Raw genomic sequence first — 21,365 nt, 5'->3', positions numbered from 1 at the left:
TATTATGTTAGATATAAGTTACAATATCCATTGTAATTATTGAAAATACTTATAAATAGCTATAAAACATTATTTTGTCAGGTATTTATTCGATAACTGCTTTTGATTGTGGTAGTATGCTCCAATAAATGGGGCCTTAATAAGGGTTAATTTACAAGAATTCACAGAAATAAAATTTCGTTTGCGCTATTTATTTACTTTATTCACAATACTGATGTAGCTTACAGTAAATCTCAAGTTGCTACAATATTTTTCTCTAATAATTTTAGTCATTCATAACAGTATTTTGTCACGAAGCCATTATATAACATTAAATCGATTTTTTATATAACAATTATAAATAGGAATGTGGATTAAACTTTGATATGCCCAAACAAAATAGTATTGTTACACAATAAATATTTATCTTATTTAATTGGACACATAATAATAATGAATCGGACATGCTATGTTTTTGTATTGGGTAACATCAACTCAGCGAGTTTTATTTACAGGTTAGGTTACAGCTTATAATGTATGCAAACTTCACTCTTAATTGGCGACACTTGAATAATTAATTAGTTTTAACTGAAATAGAAGCCCATTCTCTAGACAATAATAACAACAAATAAGCTTTAAATTATAATATTGCTTAGGCTTTAGCTCCGACCACAGTTCCAGCTTGTTTGTCGATCTGCTCCTTCTCCAACTGCTTTCCAAGATATTCCCTGAAAATATTACGATTTTATTAGATGAAATACTATTATTAATCACCGCAAATTTGTGAACTGCGCAGTGAGCGGGACTTATTTTTACCCGACAGACTCAAGGAGGGTTATTTCTTTTGATGACCTGCGCATACGCCTGCGCCGCTGCGCATCGTATTAGAGAATAAGGTATCTCATAGAAAAAGGTGTGAACTGAAACGGTTGTATTGGAGAACGCTAAGCGGCAATTATAAGAGATTTTCAATAAATATGCTAGTGTTTTTTTCAAATTTTTGAAGCAATCTTCAGGAGGAAGAGTATTTTTTTTTATTAGACTGGATGGCAAACGAGCAAGTGGGTCTTTTGGTGGTAAGAGATCACCACCGCCCATAGACACCTGCAACACTAGGGAAGATTGCAGATGCGTTGCCAACCTACAGGCCTAAGATGGGATACTTCAAGTGCCAGTAATTTCACCGGCTATCTTACTCTCCACGCCGAAACACAACAGTACAAGCACTGCTGCTTCACGGCAGGATTAGCGAGCCAAATGGTGGTAGCAATCCGGACGGACCTTGCACAAGGTCGTACCACCTGCACAAGATGCAGGATGAGGATTTATAAATAATGTTGAAGCTAAAACAAAAGAAAAAGAAGGACAATGTGTTTAAAGTTAGACAAAAGGAGGGTGCCTACAATATTTTGGTGGCTAAGCATTTAAAAGAAAATGTAATAAATAATAAATTAATTTTGTATTTTAATTCAATTTAATGTGTTATCTGCAACTTAAATACAAGACCCGATAAATTAATTGTAATTAATAATAAATTATTATATCAAAAGTTCGTCTTTCTCTTTGGTATTTTTTCAATATTGAACGCTAGCGTCCACCCGCCGCAATGCTGCGAAATAACTAAAGACGCCGCGTGCAGCGGGGGGCGGCGGCAGTCGCGGGCGGCGGGGGGACGTCGCTCGTGGCGGGTGGCGGGCGGGAACGACCGCTCCCAAATATTGACGAACACAGCATAATAGACGCGGCGGGCGACGGGCCGCTGCCCGCTTCGGGCGGCGGGTCAGAACGATCAAGGCCTTAAGCGGCTCGTAGACGGGCCATATTTTCACTGCAATTTGTGGCCGACAACTATTGGTGGCCTTCTCTTACTCACATGTTAGACAGGGACACCAATAGTTGCCGGCCACATATTGCAGTGAAAATATGGCCCGTCTAGGAGCCCCTTTACATTTTGTTTTATTGTTTTTGATACTGTTTTTAACCCCCGACATAAAAAGAGGGGTGTTATAAGTTTGACCGCTATGTGTGTCTGTATGTCTGTGTGTATGTGTCTGTGTGTGTCTGGCTGTGGCACCGTAGATCTTAAACGGGTTGACCGATTTGAATGCGGTTTTTTTTCATTTGAAAGCAGGTTTTCAGCCGTTTTTGAGATATTGAACTTTGAAGTGACAAAGGTTTTCCAACATTTTGTTGGTTATGTTAGGTTATAGTATAACCGGTTTTAATGATTCACGGTTGACATTAGATAGATCTGTTAAGGGATGTCAGTCTATCCGTGATCATGATGCAAGCAACTGCTACGACATATTGGGAGTTCATTAAAAGTAATCACGGTCTACAGTCCGTAATAAATATGTCTAGTTTTTGATATTAATTGATTGATTAATTTGGGTGGTCTGGTCCCTTAAAGGGATATGTTACGATTTCCGAATTGCACTCCTTGTTCCCACCAAAAGTCCAAGTCCAAACATTTCTTTCCTCACGGCTGAACAGTGCACGCCATCTAGCGATTCAGTCGCACAATTATCTAGTGCGCCCGACGCTGCAATCGTTGCAGCCACTTGTATTTGCTCTCGCTTGAAAAGCGAATAGAAACGACGTGCGCGCGTGTCTTGTGAATCAAAATAATAGTTGAGTGTGATTCCTCCATAGATGAAGACTGTTTGTTACGGCTCTCGTCGCTAAGACCAAGCAGAAAGCGAACAGCCCTCTTGTGAGTCATCCCGTCCAGCATTCTCCTACTTGCTGCGGGTCGGGTTGTCGAGGCATGCCTCCTTCTAGAACCGGCTTTTGAGAACAAAGTCCTCATGCCTGGTATAAACAGGATAAATTAGCCTTTGTACATGTTCTCAACGTTTGTCAACTGTGTTTGTTTCCTTATCTTTGTACCATAAATCACATACATACATACATACATAATTGTAAAGTAGTGTCTAATAATCTCTAAGGCCGTATAGTACGTTGACGTTTGCGATCGCATTCACCATCTCTTTCTACCCTCATCTTATGCCATGTGACAGAAAGAAGTGGTTAAAGCGATTGTGATTCCAATAGTGTAAGACAACAAAGCCTCTGGTCTATTGGTGAATACGTGAACACAATACAATACAATGAACCAACTCTTTGATTGTACACCACAAATAGTAAGCGATACAGAAAACAAGTACACAGAGAAAATTAAAAGGTAAGCAATAGGCGGCCTTATCGCTTGAGAGCGATCTCTTCCATGCAACCTTTTTTTTACAGAAAGAAGCAAGAACTAGATTACAGCAGGTAGTGCATTCCTATCTAAGGAATAAAACGCAACAAAAATACATCTTCACACACATATATGTATATAGCAACCGTACAAATCAAATCAAAATCAAATGTGTGTGTAAATAAATGTTTCTCTCTCTTTCTCTTTCGTACATACATATCATACATGTCTAAAATAAATATAGGCAGTGGGATAAACAGCAACATATATATATATATAAATAAACTATGATAAAGCACAGAGTAAGTATAGTATTACAGCAATATTCACCCTGTCACCTGAAAGTACGTACCAGTTGTGGACCATAAGTTTCTGTACGGCGAGCAGTGCCTCGTACCGCACGTTGGGGTCTTCATGGCTGAGGAGGTACATAACGCGCTGCTTTCCACCTAGCTGTTCGATGATGCTAAGGAAAATCACAGTAGGGTAAATACCAACATACAATTAATGGCGTAACTACCCCATAATGGCGAAAGGTGTAAAAGCGTCTGTTTGCTTGCTTTATTGCCATAAGATGTATTGGCTAAAAGCATGACTTGGGGTTTTGGGGAATTTTTAGACGTAAAATGCCAAGGAATGTTAGGGAACCACTAGATACAAAACAAAAGAAAAACAAGTTAAAGTGGCATACGCCCAGATTACCTACTATTAGAACCGCGCCAAAACCTGGGCTTACGGATGGTATGAATCGTTACAATTAGTAACTTTTTTATCAGATCAAATTTTATAAGAGACAAAAAACTTCACCACCAAAAATGTTGTACGAAAGATTGTTTTGGATTTATATATGTCTCTTCGTTCCATTGTCCATACAAACGTAGTCCCGGTCTCATTTGAAAACTAGGCAACAGAAGTAGATGAAATTTTGTAATTATGGACTAGACGTAATTATCTATGCCTGTGGTTTTCAGATTATCATATAAATGTGTAATATCAGAATTACACGAGCTCAAAAGTCGACAAAAAAAGAGGTCAATTTTGCACGAGAATTACAGACTAATAAAGCATCTACCTTATTAAGGGTTAAAAAAAACAACAACTTTATTTTGCTAAATATGTGTGAAAAACACGGATTAGTTATGAACTTTAAAAAAACTTCATAAATTAAGGACCTTAACGCTGTTTTATCGCTTGATTATCTTTTAAACAGTAAGAGTTAGGCCACTAGTGTTTTAAAGAAATTAACTTCATTTGACCTGTAGATTGTCTCTTTAAAGTTAACGGATATCAAAAAAACACGGTGTATAATAGGTTCATTCATAAAAGCTGGCGAGGATTTTGTATGAAACTGCCATATTTTCCATAGACATGTTACGCCATCTCTTGTCGATTCACCTATATGTGCTTCATTTACCTTTGTATTTATGTATTAGCACAATCCGCGAGATTCCGGGGTGGGTTGATAGTTTATACGATTATACGAGTTTATACGATTTTAGTCTGCACTGTACTATAGGTAGAGTCATTCACGATGACGCGTGCCGTGGTTCTTATTACACTGTCATTAATGGCTAATTTTGACAAAATCACACGTCATCGTGGATGGCACTATGTATATTTCCTAAAAGCATTCATAAATTTACCTAAATAAAAACTTTTTTGATGACTTCAGAAGTATAACGTATTCAAAAGAGGTTGTAATCGTTTCACCCAGAATATGGGTGCTACGTCAGAATACGTACGTCGTTGCGGAAGGCATAGGGGGGACGGCTGCGAGCGCTTATGTCATGAGCGATAAAGACAGCAATATCCCAAACGAATATCTAACGCGGCCGCGCGGCCGGCAGGGAAACTTCTCTTAATACAATTATTAAAATAATTAGGAATATTTTTTTATACATCGCAGCCATTGTATAAAAATGGATTTACGAGATTTTCTAGTAAAGAGTTACGAGGTTTTGCATTTAGGAGGTGTGCCACTAGCCGTAGCCGAAGTTATGGTAGTTATGGTGTACTCACTGCTTGCCGCGGGGGTAATGGCGGACGTATTCGCCCACGTCGTAGCAGGCGACGGCGAGCACGACGGGGTCGCGGCTCTTCTCCAGCAGATGCACCAGCGTGCGGAGCAGCTCCTGGCCGCGCTCGTTGAGCCGCGCCGCGTTCTCGCGCCAGAACTTGGCCGACTTGTGCACGGGGGACCATTCCAGGCTGAACGATATTTACAGTTAGTTTTTATGAGGTTGGTTGGTAAAGAAACGAGTTTGAAATGATCAATCGAACGCAACAATGTAATGTTCTCTACTTGGAAGATTTTTATTGCAAGTCTAAACTGAGCTTTAGATTTTAATCCGAATTCTTAGGCAAAATCTGAGTGTAAGTCGTATTTGACAGCTCATAAAACTAAAAATGAATGTATGATAAAAGGCTGGTCAGATCAATTTTACCAAAATCCTATTTATTTCCTAACAACATTTCCATTCGCATTTATCCAGTATGTTTTTTTTACTAAAGCTAATTTTCATAATCTCGTTTTTTTCAATCTTAATCGACGCAGAAAAATAGGTAGGTTTATTATCGTTGAATTTTGCATCAGCCCGATAGGTCAAAAGCACACAGAAGTAGGGAAGTAGTAGTAGAACTGTTTGTGTCGATTCAAATTGATTTAAACTAAAAAAAATATTCTAAAAATCTCTGGATACGATCAGGCTGCCAAACCAAACTGACCCTGGCAACATATAATGTAAGGGCTCTGAGAGACGAAGCGAGACTGGAAGATATACAGAAGGACATTGTGGAGACAGCAGGATCGGTCTGGAAGAGAGAGACAGATAGTCGATCTGGAGGGAGAAAGGTTGCAGAGGCGTATGCCCAACGGTGGGCGAAAACACGCTAAATAAGAAGTGAAGAGACTAATGATTCTGTTGTCATTCACTCACCGGCCGCTCTTGACTTCAGTAGCATACTGGTCGAAGGAGCTGAGGTCCTGCACGGAGGCCTGGAGACGCTCGTTGAGATAGTCCACGTCGTTCATGATGTCTTCGTCGTCGGAGCGCTTCTGCTCCAGGATCGTCAGCTGCTTCAGCACCTTGCACTGCACCATGGCGATGCAATGCTCCTTGGCCACCTGGGGGAGGACGAATCTTAGGGGGCCATCCATCATTCATATGTAACATTGATATGTAACAGAAAAATAAATTAATTGCGATTTTCATAGTATTAATAATAACTATGAAAAGGGGGTATGATAAAGATCCTTAAGTTTTTTTTGCAACAATTTAAACAAAAAGCTACTTCCCACTTCAAAGTACTTCCAAAAGGGCTGTATTTTTTCTTCAAATATAAATGGGACCAACCGAGAAGAATACTTGATTAATCAAATAAAATTTCCTGTCTTGAGGCAAGAAAAAAAAATACAGTACAGTTGCCATCACCATTTCTACACCTATATGTTATTCAGAACAGTTTTTACTGTCCACTAATTTAACGTTAACGTTAGATGCGTTTTAATCTAAACAGTTTCGCTTACGATTTTGACCACTTTCTCATGGTGAGAGCCTATCAAATGAACCAAGATAATTTTAATATATACTTTGGGCATAGCAGGTCGCCACATAGATACAACAGTATCCTTCTAACGTTAGCGTTGAAAGGAGACAGCTTCATCTTTTTTAACGCTGTGCCAACTATTTGAATGGACTATCTTTACAGAGTGGATGTTACCTGCTGGTCTTCAGGCTTCTCGATGAGGTTTCGGAAGACAGCGAGCACAATACGCGTGACCTTCTCCTTGACGGAATCGCTGAGAATATCCGCGAGGATCGGGATCGCGTTGAACTTGTTCATCTTCTCCGCCAGCAAAGGGTTGAAGGTCAGAACCCACAGGCAGAACACCAGCTGGTATTGAACCTGGCGAACAAAAATTATATATCCTCAAATTAAATACGTGTCAGGCATAGTGCGTTTGTTAATGGTCCATCTAAAATAATATAAAACGGGTTTAAAAAATTAAACTAGTGCGGCGATGGCAGTTTTCGGAAATGTAAGGAAAAATATGTCAAATTGCATGAAAGTTCTAAAAAATGGCGAAGGAAAAAAAATGTAAAAGTACTTTTTTTATTCGACTGGATTGCAAACGACCAAGTGGGTCTCCTGATGGTAAGAGATCACCACCGCCCATAAACATCTGCAATAGGGGTATTGCCACAGATATAGATTACACTAGATAACGCAAACACCTCAATCTGTATGAAAACCAACCGTGTCACTTTTTTATATCTACTGTTTTTATGTCTGGGTGAGCGGTTGGTTCCGAAGAATATGACGTCTGTCGACGCAACATAGATGTCGCTAGTGCTGCTGCTTAAGTAGCATAGTAGAAATAAGCAACCTGAGATATGTATGCATAGGAAAAATTCGTGTATAGATTCCTGTCCAGCAGTGGTGTAGGGGTGATAGCACGCAGCACGGATTGCTGAGGACCTGGGTTCGATTACTAGTGCTGGTCTCTTTTTCTGGTTTTTCTGTGCATCCATGTCTCAGTTTGTATTTTCGATACTAGATTTTAGTAAACAAGTGCGAAAGATATTGAAACTCTAACTAGTCTCAAAATGCGTAAGAATCAAACGCGCCATGTTTAAATTCAAATGCGTTTGACCCAAAAAATTTGAGATATATTCTGAGGTATATAATCTAACCTCCCCAACGATTGTATATACCTGAAAGTTGACTCGAGAGGCCAGGATCGAAAGCAGAGTGGAGATGCCATCGACTGTCAGGAACGCAAAGCGGTACTCGTCGACGCGGAGCATCATCTGCAGGCAGCGAGCCACCGATTGGATGTAGTCGTTGTTCTGTGACGAAAAAACAATCAATCAAACCCAGTGTTTAAAATTGGCTTTGGCCGAACAAAAAACGCTTTATGTCTACACAATAAGAGCGAAAAAGACGTCTCCCCTTCGGTAAACGTCGTTTCGCGTCGGCCGAGCCGATCGACGTCTTTTTCGCTCTTATTGCGTGGACATGAAGAGTTTGATCGGCTAAAGCCGATTCCGCGTCGATAGGTTTGGGGATAACCTAAGACAAAGAGGGTTCACACTGAGCAAACTGCCTTGGCAGAATTTGGTGCATGCTGGGGGTTTACCGAACCAAGCTACTTCGCTATAAACACGCATGATGCACCAAAACCTGCGGCACGCTAAATTGAGCCGCGATGGGCCGGGCGCTTCAGTTTATTAGCGCACGTGCGGTCATCTTTAGCAATGAGTACACATATCGATCAAAATTTCGCCCCGTGAGACGGCTCTTTAAATTCGTATCACATTAAAATAATACCTTTTCTTGTTGCTTCATCGAAATCGGGTCGATTTTATCTTGGATCGAGTTTCAGTCGCGTTTGATTTGTCAATTAACCAAATTTGCAAATGTTATTGAACAGATTATTTTCCTGTAAGTATTTGATTAGAACCGAAATAAAGTTTTTTTTAAATTTCGTGTTCGAAAAACCTCGGTCGGATCGGATCCGATTTGATCGTGAAAGCTACATTACGATAAATACACACATGTCGACGGTCTAACAAGAACTAATCAAGTTTACGTCCTTGAAGCACACTATCAATATTATGCAACTAAAAGCCAACTAAGCATATTCAAAATAAGAAAAGAATACAACAAAAAAACTGCAACTCTTCCCACAACCATATTTTCTATTTTCAAATTTCATTTCTGGAACAATAGCTCTTTAAAAGCACAAGTTGAATCCGTTTATTACGGAATCGTTTTGCATCAATCAAACACTAACATTGAAATCGCTTGTTAACCATAAAAATGTCTGTACCAAAAGTTATTTTAGTCATTAATCACTTTATTTGATGTAAGAGTATAACTGACATAACGGATTCATATTTCACTAGGATAGATTTTCAAATACTTTGTCGAGGACTAAATGCACCTGAGCGATTAAGTTCGCCTTATAAGTTATAAGTGAACTCTTAAGTAAAATTTCCAAATGATAATCGTCCGTAACTAATTCTGCAAATCTTAGTCAGCATTATTCACAACTTACCGAAGCTCTCGCGTCTTACATACAACTTAAATAAATGTTAACGAAAGCATGCCTTAAATAATTAATGAACACAAGGAATATTAATAACATTAGTAACAGCTTTAAAACATGTTAGCAATCGTTACGCACAACAGTCCTCCATATATCCTGGGCTACACAGAGTACCTTCTTGGGCCCGGGAGGCAAGTCTTGATGCTTGGCGAGCTCGTCGAAAGAACTATAAAGGCTCGAGTATTTCTCGTGAGCGTCAGTAGCCTTGTCCTTGTGGTGTTTGTGCCTGTCGGAGTGCGGCTTCTCGTGAGCCAACATAACCTGCTCGGCATGTTCTAACTCAGCAGTCATTTTCTCCGCCTTACCAAAAAACAAACCTCTCAGTAACAGTCACATGCGAAACCCCCGGCTGATGAGTGATTCTTGCACGGTGATCACTAGCTGTTATTCAGTTGATGGTTAGGTCTAAATTACTGGCTTTGTTAAAGTATACAAATAGTTTAGACATTTTATAATTAGTACTTGTATGTTATTGTTCCATTTTTATTAAGACTCAATGGATCTGAGTTTTTAAAAACATAACTAAACTTTCTAGAACAAAATGTTTAAAATATAAATTTACCAAACAAAGCCACTACACACTGTTATTGGAACATGGATAGAAATGTAGTATTCTGTAACAAGCTTGTGCTAAAGGAATACAATTAAAAAAAAATACAATTTTCTTATTATGTTCTTCGATTTAAAAGTAGAGATAACATTTTTTTGTTTACTTATAATGAATGAGTGTTTCGATTTATTTTAACAGAAAAAGAAAGATAAAGAAGAAAAGCGTAAAATATTAGACAAAAGCAAGTTTCAAGAACAAAAAAGTCAAGAAACATGTTTAAATAAAAAATAATAAAAAGAGTAGGTATTATATATTAGTAATTTTAATATTTGTGAATGAGAAATAAATTTGGAAAAATTATAAAGGAGAATGAATACATGATGATGGTGATTGGTGATGACTGATAATAATTTTCATCTAAAATTTTACTTTTTTCTTAGGACTAAGTACCCTTAATAGGTGTTAATTCCTTCCTAAAATTATTAAAAACTTTTAACAGGTGCAAAAATGGTGCAATCCAAAAATCCTTGTCTAGTGAAGTGTTCTTTTCATGAATCCTACTGTTATCAACATGGCCAAGCAATAATGATGTTATTAACAAAATGACAATTCACATGGTAATCTATTAACTATAACTCACAAATTGATGCAATCATGCATAAAATCCAAACTTATTTACACATATTTACTTACACATTCAATTTGTCACAGTACGAGTTCTTTATTGAAAAAAAATCATAGGTTCTTGCACACAAATTGATTTAATATCTAATTCAGTTTTTTTCTATATTTGACAAATTGTTAACTTAAAAAAACATGATAAACTATTCGAAATGAATACTCTCGACTCCTGTCTCTTGATCTATGCCAAATTCTCATTAAAAATTTACAGGGTGTATATTTGTACTTACATTAGATTTGAGTTGGTCCTTCAGCCAGGAGAGGTAGAAGTGGAGGTCGGACTTCTCCATGAGCACGGGGAACCAGCAAGCGAGCTTGGCAATGATACGGGCAGTCATGTGCTGCACAAACTCATCGTCCCGGTTCAGCAGGTTCAAGAATGGCTGCCAGGTGTTGCCGCCAAACCTGTTCGTGCGGAATATCTTCACTCTGCTCTTGTCCTCCTAGAAAATATTGAATGTTGATTGGTATTATGTTTAGTAAAATAATATTCATTCCAGCATGATTCACAAAAATGTTCTCTTCTATTTTGATTCTTTATAACCTGGATTCGATTCCCTGAGCAACCTGAGATATGTACCTATGCATAGGAAAAAATTGTGTCTAGATTAATGTCCAGCAGTGGTGTAGGGTTATAGCACGCAACACGGATTGCTGAGGACCTGGGTTCGATTCCCAGTGCTGGTCTCTTTTACGGGTATCCCCGTATATGAACAATGACATCTGACTACATTGGTTTGCACCGAACTGCATTAAATAGTAGAAACGGAAGACCAGCGCTTTCGAATCGAGTACCCTGGTCCTCAGCAATCCGTGCTGACGTTACATAACCCCATACACCACCTCTGATTGCTTAGTGATGTTCTCTTGTCCGTGTGATGGAAAGTGTCGTGAGACGATGAGACCGATGAGAGCGGAACATAGATGTCGCTAGTGCTGCTGCATAATAGTAGCAGGTAGAAATGAACATAATGTAACCTGAAATATTCATAGAGAAACATTCATGTCGAGATGGCCTGGATTGGGGGGTTATAGCACGCAGAACGGATTGCTGAGGACCTGGATTCGATTCCCAACGCTGGTCTCTTTTTCTGGTTTTTCTGTGCATCCATGTCTCAGTTTGTATTTTCGATATGAACAATGACGTTGTTGTGTGATATCTGAATGTCGCCTAAAATCCGAAATTTGCAAAGTGGAGATTGCGTGTTGTAGCAGCCGCCGATTTGCATTGGCGGATCGTAAAAGTAACAAAAGGTTACAAGAAAGCCAAAGTAGAATATTGAATGCTAAAATTGCTATAGTATATCATTTTATCGGTTATCATGGAGCAGCACTGTTCCTTGTATGCTCACATTATTTTATTTTGATTTGACTGTCATTTAGTATTCACAGGAATAGAATAGTTGATTGCCTCAGGTGTTGTTAATGTTGAGTGCTCCACTTATGACAATGAACTGCAGGCATTATGTAAAACATGTATATGTACGGCAGAGTGGCGCGCAGTGCGTGTTGTAGCAGCCGCCGAGTCGGATTGCTCCCAGAAGAAGGGTTACAGATTAGCCCAAAACATATCAAGCTAAATTCGATTTCAGACGTGAGTTATCCGTTTTGTTATCATTTAGTTATCCTGAGTTGTTATTTAGTTACATAATAGTTGATTGACTCAGGTATTCTTTTGTAGAGGTCCATATCAATGAACTGCAAGCATTATGCAAAACATGATATCCGGCAGTTGTTATTTAACTTTAATTTCACACAGACCCAAATATCAACAAATGTTTCAAGTAATAAGTTAAGCTCACAACAACTAACTCTATCCACATATTAAATTTAATTCAATTTTCTCTTGAGTCCCAACTTTTATTTACAGATGTAGCTCTTCAGACCTAGATGTGGGTCACCAGTTTTGTTATTTTGGATATTATTTCAACATTTTCAAATCCTTTATTTCTGGTGTACAATAAAGAATTATTGTACTGTAATTTGTGCTTTATAAAGAACATTCAGCGGTTAGTCCAGGTGTTAATTTGTTCTTTATAAAGTATGCAAAGAGTGACAAGGATAATATAGTCTCAGTGGTCACACCCTAAACTTGTATCACATAGTAACTTTTTCAAGACTTACAGAGAGGATGTCATCGATCAGCACCAAGATGTACTGGATGGTGTGATCCTTGCTGATGTGTGTCAGCAGGTTCAGGAACACCTCCGCACACTGCTCGGGGTTCTTATCCGGCAGGTCCTTCTGCTTCTGGGTGTCTAGCTTCACGATGTAGTCGTGATCGCGTTGAGTGATCATCTGCGACCTAAAATAACGTGCCACAAAGGTGAAACACATTTCCTCACAATAAAATATTTTTCTTAATTGTTAATACTTACTGCAAGTAAGATTGCCATTTTATTTCCGACTGACGGATCTCACTGGCCCTGATTTGTAAAACGCTGGTCGCAGCGATCATATCTGTGAGGAACAAAAGGTTTATACAAAATTCTTTCTCTGGATTTCATTCCAATAAGATAGCAAAGTAGGGAGTTACTTACCAATTTTATCATCACCCAGAGTGGGAATAAGGTTACCAACATTATCCTCGTTAACTTTAGCCATTTTGGCCAGGAATTAAAGAATATTGATCACGCCAATAATAATTGGAATAAAGATCAGAGAATTCAATAAATCCGAAAAACGAGAAGACAGCCTCAGCTGAGAGGGTCTTGTGACTACATAAAGTGAAGTTGGCAGCGAGAGGAGGGCACTCTATATCTTACCTTCTTTAATGTAGACTTTTCGTGCTGGAAAAAAAGAGATGGATATATTAGTTTTGAAGTTGTCTACCTTGATAAATGCAACAATATTGTAACATAAAAAAACTAAAATGTCATTTTGATTCGTTCAGAAACCAATAAATCAGAAATTTCTACTCTATGGTAAGTTGTCAACATCTGACGATAGAGAGAGACGATAGGACGTGTTCTTCTCAAGTTCCTCTTCTCCTTTACCAGCTGTTAAAAATAAACGTCAGTCAGACAGCAAACCAAATTATAAATTTTGCAAGGTCGCTACGTTGATGTTGCTTTGAGTTTTAATTTTTACAGTTGAATAGTACTTACGGTTAAAATCTTCGCCAACTTCGCGCTCACGGTGTTCTCGTCCAGCCATAGTTACAATTTTGAATCAGTTATATTATCGCAGAAAATTTAGTGCATTTTAATGCAGAAGTCATCGAAAAGCTGACTGATTCATAATTTGCGCTTGAACCCGTTGGCGTGACACATTTGGCTTTAAATACATTTGGGAACCGGCCAGTTCTATTGTCATGAGTTCTTTACAAATACAAACACAAAGCGAATGTCAGAGTGCTGATCCGAATAATGTGCTATCATTTGCGGTGGAATCATCGCGGTTTCCGTTGGATAGTTCGATGCGTATTGTTTTTACTGGGCATTTTAATGGATTTAGCGTTGAAGTGCGATCAATGGATGAGATGGCACTGCTGTATCACATGGGCTGTTTTGGTAAAGGGTCTGCCTCACGTTCCAAGCCCAGAGCAGCTCACGACTACAGTCCATCGATTATGCGCAAAAGGCAATTTTTGAAACGGAATTACTGGTATAGGAAGTTTGTCAATCAGGATGGGAAACCTGTTGACAAGTTGTTGACAGACCTAGATGAATTGGTAGCCAAAATAATCCATGATAGTCGGAAGAAAACAAGTAAAGATGTTATAGATCTTGTGTCTAGTGATGACAGTGAATGCAGTAATGATGCTAATGACTTTGTTGCACAAGAACACTTGATTTCTTTGCAGCAGCAAGATAAACAAGACTTGGTTGTTATAGTCCCAGATAGTGACTCAGAAGAAGGCAACTACTTTGAGAATTTGAAACCAAAATGTTGTGTTAATAGGATAATGGTGCAAGAAAAGTTACTGCTTACTTTGCAAGAGGCTTTTTTCTTATCATATGGGCTAGGGTGCCTGCAAGTGAAAGATAAAGGTGATACACTGCTCACAATCGAACAATGTTGGAAACTGTTTACAGAGACTGACAAGAAGTTTGTGCCAAAATACGTAGTGTATCACTACTTTAGATCAAAAGGCTATATTGTCAAATCTGGCATCAAGTTTGGGGGTGATTATGGTAAATATTAACTCTTTGTCAACCAGAAATTTGGCCTCACTAGCAGTGATTGTGGAAGTTAGTACCATTTCGGGTCCTGGGGTCAATGGACACAGATATTTTATCAAAACCAATTCTGTTATTTATAATTTTACTTAAACTCCAATTCAATAGAATCTGACAATCCTGTAGACACTTCCAGCCTACTAATATAAACACCGGGCTGCCTAAGGCTTTGTGATGTGACTATTATTCTTTTTTGATTCCTTTTAGATGATAATTGCAACAATAGGGACTTATATAATCAAGTGTGCCCAGATAGGGTGTCTTAAATATGTAGAAAATTGTCAGATTCTATTGAATTGTACTTTACTATTGCTCATGTCTAGGGTTACCATACTGACTGGATGTTGGAAATCTCAGGAACCTCAGGATTTTTATGGTTCACAATAAAATAGAGGATTTTTCCATCTTTTCAGTAAATAACTAAAAAATCAACTTTGGTCATGTTGTGACTTGCGTGAACTGAAAATGATTCCCGAGATCACAATTATATCAATACTTATAATAATTGATTTTTTTATTTGTTAAAAAATTGTATTTTGATAAATTCTCAAGATTATTTGACGGAAATCAGCCTTTTTCTCCGGACTGTTGAATTTTTCATCTGGAAACCCTATCCACATCTCTATCTGTGAAGACTTTGTTTATCAGTGTCTTTTTCTCTCTTAGGAACTGCAATTTTTCAGGGTAAAAACTATCACATCCTTCCCAGGGTTTCAAACTATCTCTCTAGCAAATTTCATCTTAATTGGTTCAGTAGTTTTAACCATGAACAAGTTACTGACACAGGCAGTTACTTTTTCATAATGTTAACCCCTTGTATGCTTAAGACATGGATCTGTGTCAAATTTAAGAATAACTTTGTATTTTTTTTAAATTAGCAGAATTAGTGCTTATTAAAACAGATGAGACTAAAATTCAGTACTTTTTTAGTTCCCACATAAGAGGGGTAATTTCTGTTATGAGAAACAGTTAAATAAAACTGACAGAATTTTGACAAACTTGTAGTAACAATAACTACTTTGTATCAATTTCAGTACTGTATAGGGAGGCTCCTGGAGTGATGCATGCAGATTACATAGTAGTCATTAAATGTGATGAGGACCCATTCACTTGGGTTTCAGTACTTGGGCATGTGAGAATGGCTACTACTACTGTAAAGGTATACATATTGAGAATTTCTTTATGACTAAGCTACTCAGCACAGCCACAGCCTGCATTTGATCTCTGGGGAATAGTGATTTCATGAGTTGCTGTAGGAATTTGATTAAAATATGGTATATTTTATTCATGATTGGTTAAAATCGCAGGATTGCGGTGAATGCGGAGAGCACAAGACCGGTCTGATGGAGAGCCTTGGGGAGGCCTATGTCCAGCAGTGGACGTCTTTCGGCTGACATGATGATGATGATGGCATATTTTTAAGCTGTAATACCTATATGTTTAAGTGGTGTTTACCTCCACATTTATGTCTACTGCTATATTTTATGGCAGAAAATCTATTGGACATACAATCTCAAATTTGCAACAAACATTAGTACAAGTAAACCTAGTATAGCTTAACAGGTACCCTGTTCCTATACCAGTGTAATTTCATTGTTATATAGTACACTGATGAAGTAAGTTATGTGAACCTGTGTTTTTAGGCATTTACCAGCATGTTTATGCTGGCTTTGTGTGTGGCATCCAAATCTAATGAATTATTGAGTAAATTTAAAATTTATATTTTCAGGATGTTTTGATTGCAGAAGTGGTAGAGCCCCTTGAACAGCCATTGAAAATGCCTGAAGGCCTTAATTGGTACAGTGTGCGGGAAATATTACTAACAAGAAACATTCCAGTTACAATAAATGAAGATATTGAATGAAATGCATTTGGTTTATTTATATTTACACTAATTTCACATAACTATCTCATCAAGCAAACTTAGGCTCTTCTAATAGATTTTTTAATTCCAGTTTTTCTAAATTCACTTCGTTCTTTTAAATATTCTTCGGTGCATAGTTGTCTGAAACTGTCATTGCGATACCAACTTGAAAGGCAGTCTTTGAGAGCCGAATTTTCTTTTCGGCATTTAACTACCATCAGTAAAGAAGCATCTTTGCAACATGCCTCAAACTCTCCAACCTCTTTTGTACATTTTTCTGTCTTAGCTTTATCCCTCATCAATTTTGGTATCATAACTTCCAACTCAACTTTTCTTAGACTACGATCATCGGGATCACCTGAAACACATCGATTAATAAAATAAACTTCAATATAAAAAGGCAGTGCTGTTTACGTAAACTTCGCAACCTAACCTAACCCGTGAGGCCCTTCAGAGAATTTGTTGGGTAAAACACTTTTGTCCTCTGGCATAGTTGTTATGTGGATGTTTAATAGTAACTGTTATTTCTCCTTATTTATATTTTTTTCTTCTGACTGATCATGAAATACAATAAAAGGTTACAAAACAGAACCCAGTGTCAGGCAATTTTATTTTGATTTGACATGGATTAAATTTGACAAGGATTTGATCAAGTCTGATGCCGCATTTACACTCGCGAGACGAGGTGAGAGTGTGACCAGCAGGGCTACTACGAAACTCGAAGTTCGTGTCGTGCGGTCTCTCTGACACTTACACCATTTAATACGAGAGCGAGAGGGACGGTACGATACGAGCTTCGAGTTTCGTAGTAGCCCTGCAGACGCGCGCGTGCGTCCGCAGCGATTTTTGGGCACGAGTCAAAGCTCGCGACGAACGAGAAAAGAAAGAAAGACGAGATGCGCTCTCGCTTCATTCGAGTTTGAACCTTGTGCTGAGCAGTTTGCAAGGTCAAAGACAACTGCAATCGCCACGAGAGTGTAAACAGGAAGTTATTTTTGTTATTATTTCCCTCAATGGCGGCCTTAAGGCTTGGGCCAAACATTTCATTTACCACCGATCACGCGAGCCGCGGGCCGAGATACGAGACGAGAGTGTAAACCCCGCATGTGGATTTCACGCCTATTTGGGTGCTGCCATAACAAAACTTAATTTAACCCCTCGTATGTTCTAAAACGTCGTGTGATAAAAGTACTATAATAAATTCTAGTCTCATCTTATTAACATAATCACAAACTCTACTGATTAAAAAAAATATTAGCCAAACGGGGAAATGGAATCAATTAGATAAGGGAAATGCGTAAGGATCGGAATTTAGAAAAATGGGTTGGAAAAGATCAGGAAGGGAAAGAAATAAATAATAATACTTATAGTTTTATATTGTTATGAGATAGAAATGTACATAGAGCTTTAAATATTGTATATAAAAAAATATTCGAGGGGTTAATTTTGACTCTTGACTTGACTAGACGGTCACAAAAAGTATTGCCGCAACAAACAATGGAAAGAACAACGCCAGTTCTGCGGGGCTACTACAAAATTCGAAAATCGAAGTTCGTGTTGTTCCGCCCCTCTGACACTTAAACTATTTACTACGAGAATGAGAGAGACGGTACGATACGGACTTTGAATTTCAGAGTAGGCTCTCTGGTTAAATACTTTTTGCTGGTAACACCAAACTATACGTGAGCTTGCATTTTCGACGTAAACGAATTGTCATTCATTCATTTCTCATTCATTTTAAAAATTCACGAATTCACCAGGATTATTTAAAGTTTTGGTAGTTCATAGTCAATGAATTTAGTTTCTTGTAAGTACAGAGTCGCTTAGTACAGTGCACATTGTTTAAAGTATCGAATTAGTGCAGTTTTCGGTGTAGTGTGAATGGCACTCAATGATGAGGTTTCGGTGTCGAGTTTGCGTTCATAATTTGGTTTGTTTTTCCTTACAGAGAAAAGAAGTTATAAGTGAAATATGGACCGACTTTTGCGTCTCGGCGGAGGGATGACGGGGCTGTCTCAGGCGCCCCCGCCTAGTGACGCTCCAGTGGTAGACACAGCTGAACAAGTTTACATTTCATCTTTGGCCCTCCTCAAAATGTTAAAACACGGTCGAGCGGGCGTTCCTATGGAAGTTATGGGGCTCATGTTAGGTAAATATTCACTTTGATACAAAATACTCTGCTAACATAAAGCTTGCTCAGATCCAATTATAACCTACATTATTTAGTTGGTTTACTTATTCTTGGTGAACTGAGCTCAATCCACATGTTCCTAAAAATAATATGACTGCAATTATAAAAATATAAATAATATTTCTGTAAATCATTGTCTTGCAAGTGAATTTTGACCCATTTCGAGTGGTCAGATTGAGTTGAAATTTAATACATGTACAGATATTCTATGAAAATTCAACAATAACATGTCAGCAAAAATACCATTTTTTGATTGTATTTAATTTAAAGAATCTAAAGCTATTATTAAAAATATAATTTTAATATAGTAACTTTTGCCAATGGTACATTTTGTTAACTGTGCAGTCTATCTACGCATAGTAAATACCAATTTCGTGCTAACTGCTACACCCTAGACCAGTACATATTAAAACTTATCCCCACTTTACTGTAGGAAAGATACACTAAAAATTTCTTTATCAGAATTTTATCTGACTAATTATAGCTTTCTGGTAGTAAGAGTCTGAGCCAATGTCGGCTAGACATACTGACAGAGAGATGAACATGGCAAAACTTTAAGATCCTTTAACTTTTTACATTTTCAGGTGAATTTGTGGATGACTACACTGTGCGAGTAATAGATGTGTTTGCTATGCCCCAGACGGGCACTGGAGTCTCAGTTGAAGCTGTGGATCCCGTGTTTCAGGCTAAAATGTTGGACATGCTGAAGCAGACTGGCCGTCCTGAGATGGTGGTGGGCTGGTAAGTTTTTTTAATTGATTATAATAATTTAACAATTGTTGTCATTTTTTTTTTAGTAGCCTATATGGTGTCTCACTACTGGTCAAAGGCCTCCCCTTTCTCCTTCCACTCCTCTGGCTTTTGCAAAATTGTTGACAGATATGTCTTTAAAATTATTTTGTCAATATGATCTTCATCTTCATGTTCAATTGGATGTGTGGCTTCTGACACCAAAGCTGGAGGTACACATTGAACATCAATCAATGTATGGTAACAATGGAAAGCTACAGTTGAAAAATTGTGAATGACATTTCAGGGTCAAACTAGCTCAATCATTTGCTGAAACATTCCAGATTAATTTTAATCAAAATAATTTTTGTAATCAGGCATTAACTTGCAGAGGTCCATATCAATGAACTAAAAGAATTTCTTTGCTCACCTGCTGCTTATCTTAAAGCTTTCTCGACTATTTTTATTGATATATAATTGACATTCCTATAATTTAATCCCTCCCGTTATACCTAGTCTTGTTATGTTTGGTCTGAACTGATGTTTTGATAAACCGATTTAGATAAATTTCTGCTAATTGCCAAATAGAAAAACAATTAGATAGCCGAAATTTGGCATGTATACATACATGTCTTAAACAGACTGAAGTGAATCTACTCCTCTGTACTGGACGTAATTGTGATTATCTGCTGACATAATTGAAATTATGCATTTTTTACATTGAAAACCTAAAAGTAAAAAATCAGCACCACTCCCCCATAACTTCATCACTGCTCATTCTGTCGTGTTTTTTTTTAAATTGGGAGACTAATTCCATGTCAAAAATAGCTGCCAGCCTTTTGGAAATTTAATATGGCTATTTAAATTGATGCTGACTAATGGCTAAAATTTAAAAATATGTTTTTCAAGAGACATGATCAAATAGATCGATTTTTCGGCCCCGAAAACCCCTTCATAGCAGATTTCATCAAAATCATTACAGCCATTTTCAAGATTCCCCAAATAAATATACAAGAATTACTTATTTGACAACAATTATGACAGCAAAAAATACTGTATATTTAATAGACCTTTTTATTTATAGCCTTTTTTTTAAATTTCCAGGTATCACTCACATCCTGGATTTGGCTGTTGGTTGTCAGGTGTAGACATTAACACGCAGCAATCTTTTGAGGCCTTATCCGAGCGAGCAGTCGCCGTCGTCGTAGACCCCATTCAGTCCGTGAAAGGCAAAGTGGTCATAGATGCATTCCGCCTCATCAACCCCAATATGATGGTCCTGGGGCAGGAGCCTAGACAGACCACTTCTAACTTGGGTCACCTGCAGAAACCCTCCGTACAAGCTCTCATCCACGGCCTTAATCGCCATTACTACTCTATCAGTATAAACTACCGGAAGAATGAACTGGAACAGAAAATGCTGCTCAACCTACACAAAAAGTCCTGGATGGATGGACTCACTTTATCTGACTACAAAGAGCATTGTTCCATTAATGAGACAACAGTAACAGATATGCTTGACCTTGCAAAGAATTACAACAAGGCCTTAGAAGACGAGGAGAAGATGACGCCAGAACAGCTCGCTATCAAGAATGTGGGCAAGCAAGACCCCAAGAGGCATTTAGAGGAGAAAGTAGATGTCCTAATGTCCAACAATATAGTTCAAAACCTAGGAGCCATGCTGGACACCATGGTGTTCAAATGATTGTAGTGCAAGACATTTTGTACCGTAAAGTGTTATTTAAGGCTATAAAGTGGCAAATAAAGAAATTCATTTATGCAGATCCACACGTGTCTCTTGTCCACTCATGTATGATACTTATATATTATGTTCTAATTTACTTAATTGTATTGTGAAATAAAAAGATTCTTTTTTAAG

The 21,365-nt window shown here is 38.0% G+C and overlaps 4 protein-coding genes across 7 annotated transcripts; 2 read left to right on the top strand and 2 right to left on the bottom strand.

Annotated features, from left to right (window-relative positions):
• Positions 1-175: 175 nt before the first annotated feature.
• VhaSFD (V-type proton ATPase subunit VhaSFD) lies at positions 176-13,720 on the bottom strand. Of its 4 annotated transcripts, XM_074105741.1 has the most exons (12): positions 13,629-13,720; positions 13,287-13,310; positions 12,900-12,981; positions 12,646-12,826; positions 10,752-10,964; positions 9,405-9,590; positions 7,894-8,028; positions 6,899-7,084; positions 6,115-6,302; positions 5,198-5,386; positions 3,531-3,644; positions 176-707 (listed from the first exon to the last, which is right to left on the bottom strand). In XM_074105741.1, exons 1-12 carry the CDS (start codon positions 13,675-13,677, stop codon positions 632-634), a joined length of 1,623 nt encoding a protein of 540 aa, XP_073961842.1. In that variant the 5' UTR covers positions 13,678-13,720; the 3' UTR covers positions 176-631. The 4 variants fall into 4 exon arrangements, with proteins under 4 accessions (XP_073961842.1, XP_073961844.1, XP_073961843.1 ...); XM_074105743.1 differs by lacking the exon at positions 9,405-9,590; XM_074105742.1 differs by lacking the exons at positions 13,287-13,310; positions 13,629-13,720 and adding an exon at positions 13,062-13,259.
• A 108-nt stretch (positions 13,721-13,828) lies between these two features.
• Tsen2 (tRNA splicing endonuclease subunit 2) lies at positions 13,829-16,572 on the top strand. Its single transcript, XM_074105745.1, has 3 exons — positions 13,829-14,657; positions 15,737-15,861; positions 16,432-16,572. Exons 1-3 carry the CDS (start codon positions 13,835-13,837, stop codon positions 16,564-16,566), a joined length of 1,083 nt encoding a protein of 360 aa, XP_073961846.1. The 5' UTR covers positions 13,829-13,834; the 3' UTR covers positions 16,567-16,572.
• On the bottom strand, positions 16,564-17,233 carry LOC141441099 (COX assembly mitochondrial protein homolog). Its single transcript, XM_074105748.1, has 2 exons — positions 17,000-17,233; positions 16,564-16,924 (listed from the first exon to the last, which is right to left on the bottom strand). Exons 1-2 carry the CDS (start codon positions 17,055-17,057, stop codon positions 16,626-16,628), a joined length of 357 nt encoding a protein of 118 aa, XP_073961849.1. The 5' UTR covers positions 17,058-17,233; the 3' UTR covers positions 16,564-16,625.
• A 1,008-nt stretch (positions 17,234-18,241) lies between these two features.
• On the top strand, positions 18,242-21,364 carry Rpn11 (regulatory particle non-ATPase 11). The gene is made up of 4 exons (XM_074105747.1): positions 18,242-18,373; positions 18,515-18,715; positions 19,342-19,498; positions 20,591-21,364. The coding sequence occupies exons 2-4, from the start codon at positions 18,538-18,540 to the stop codon at positions 21,189-21,191; spliced, it is 936 nt and encodes a 311-aa protein (XP_073961848.1). The 5' UTR covers positions 18,242-18,373; positions 18,515-18,537; the 3' UTR covers positions 21,192-21,364.
• The last annotated feature ends 1 nt before the right edge of the window (position 21,365 follows it).

The sequence above is a fragment of the Choristoneura fumiferana genome, chromosome 23 (assembly GCF_025370935.1).
Source record: "Choristoneura fumiferana chromosome 23, NRCan_CFum_1, whole genome shotgun sequence".
Taxonomy (NCBI): Eukaryota; Metazoa; Arthropoda; class Insecta; order Lepidoptera; family Tortricidae; genus Choristoneura; species Choristoneura fumiferana.
The sequence above is the reverse complement of the archived record's forward strand: the minus strand, read 5'-3'. Positions and strand labels throughout refer to the sequence as shown.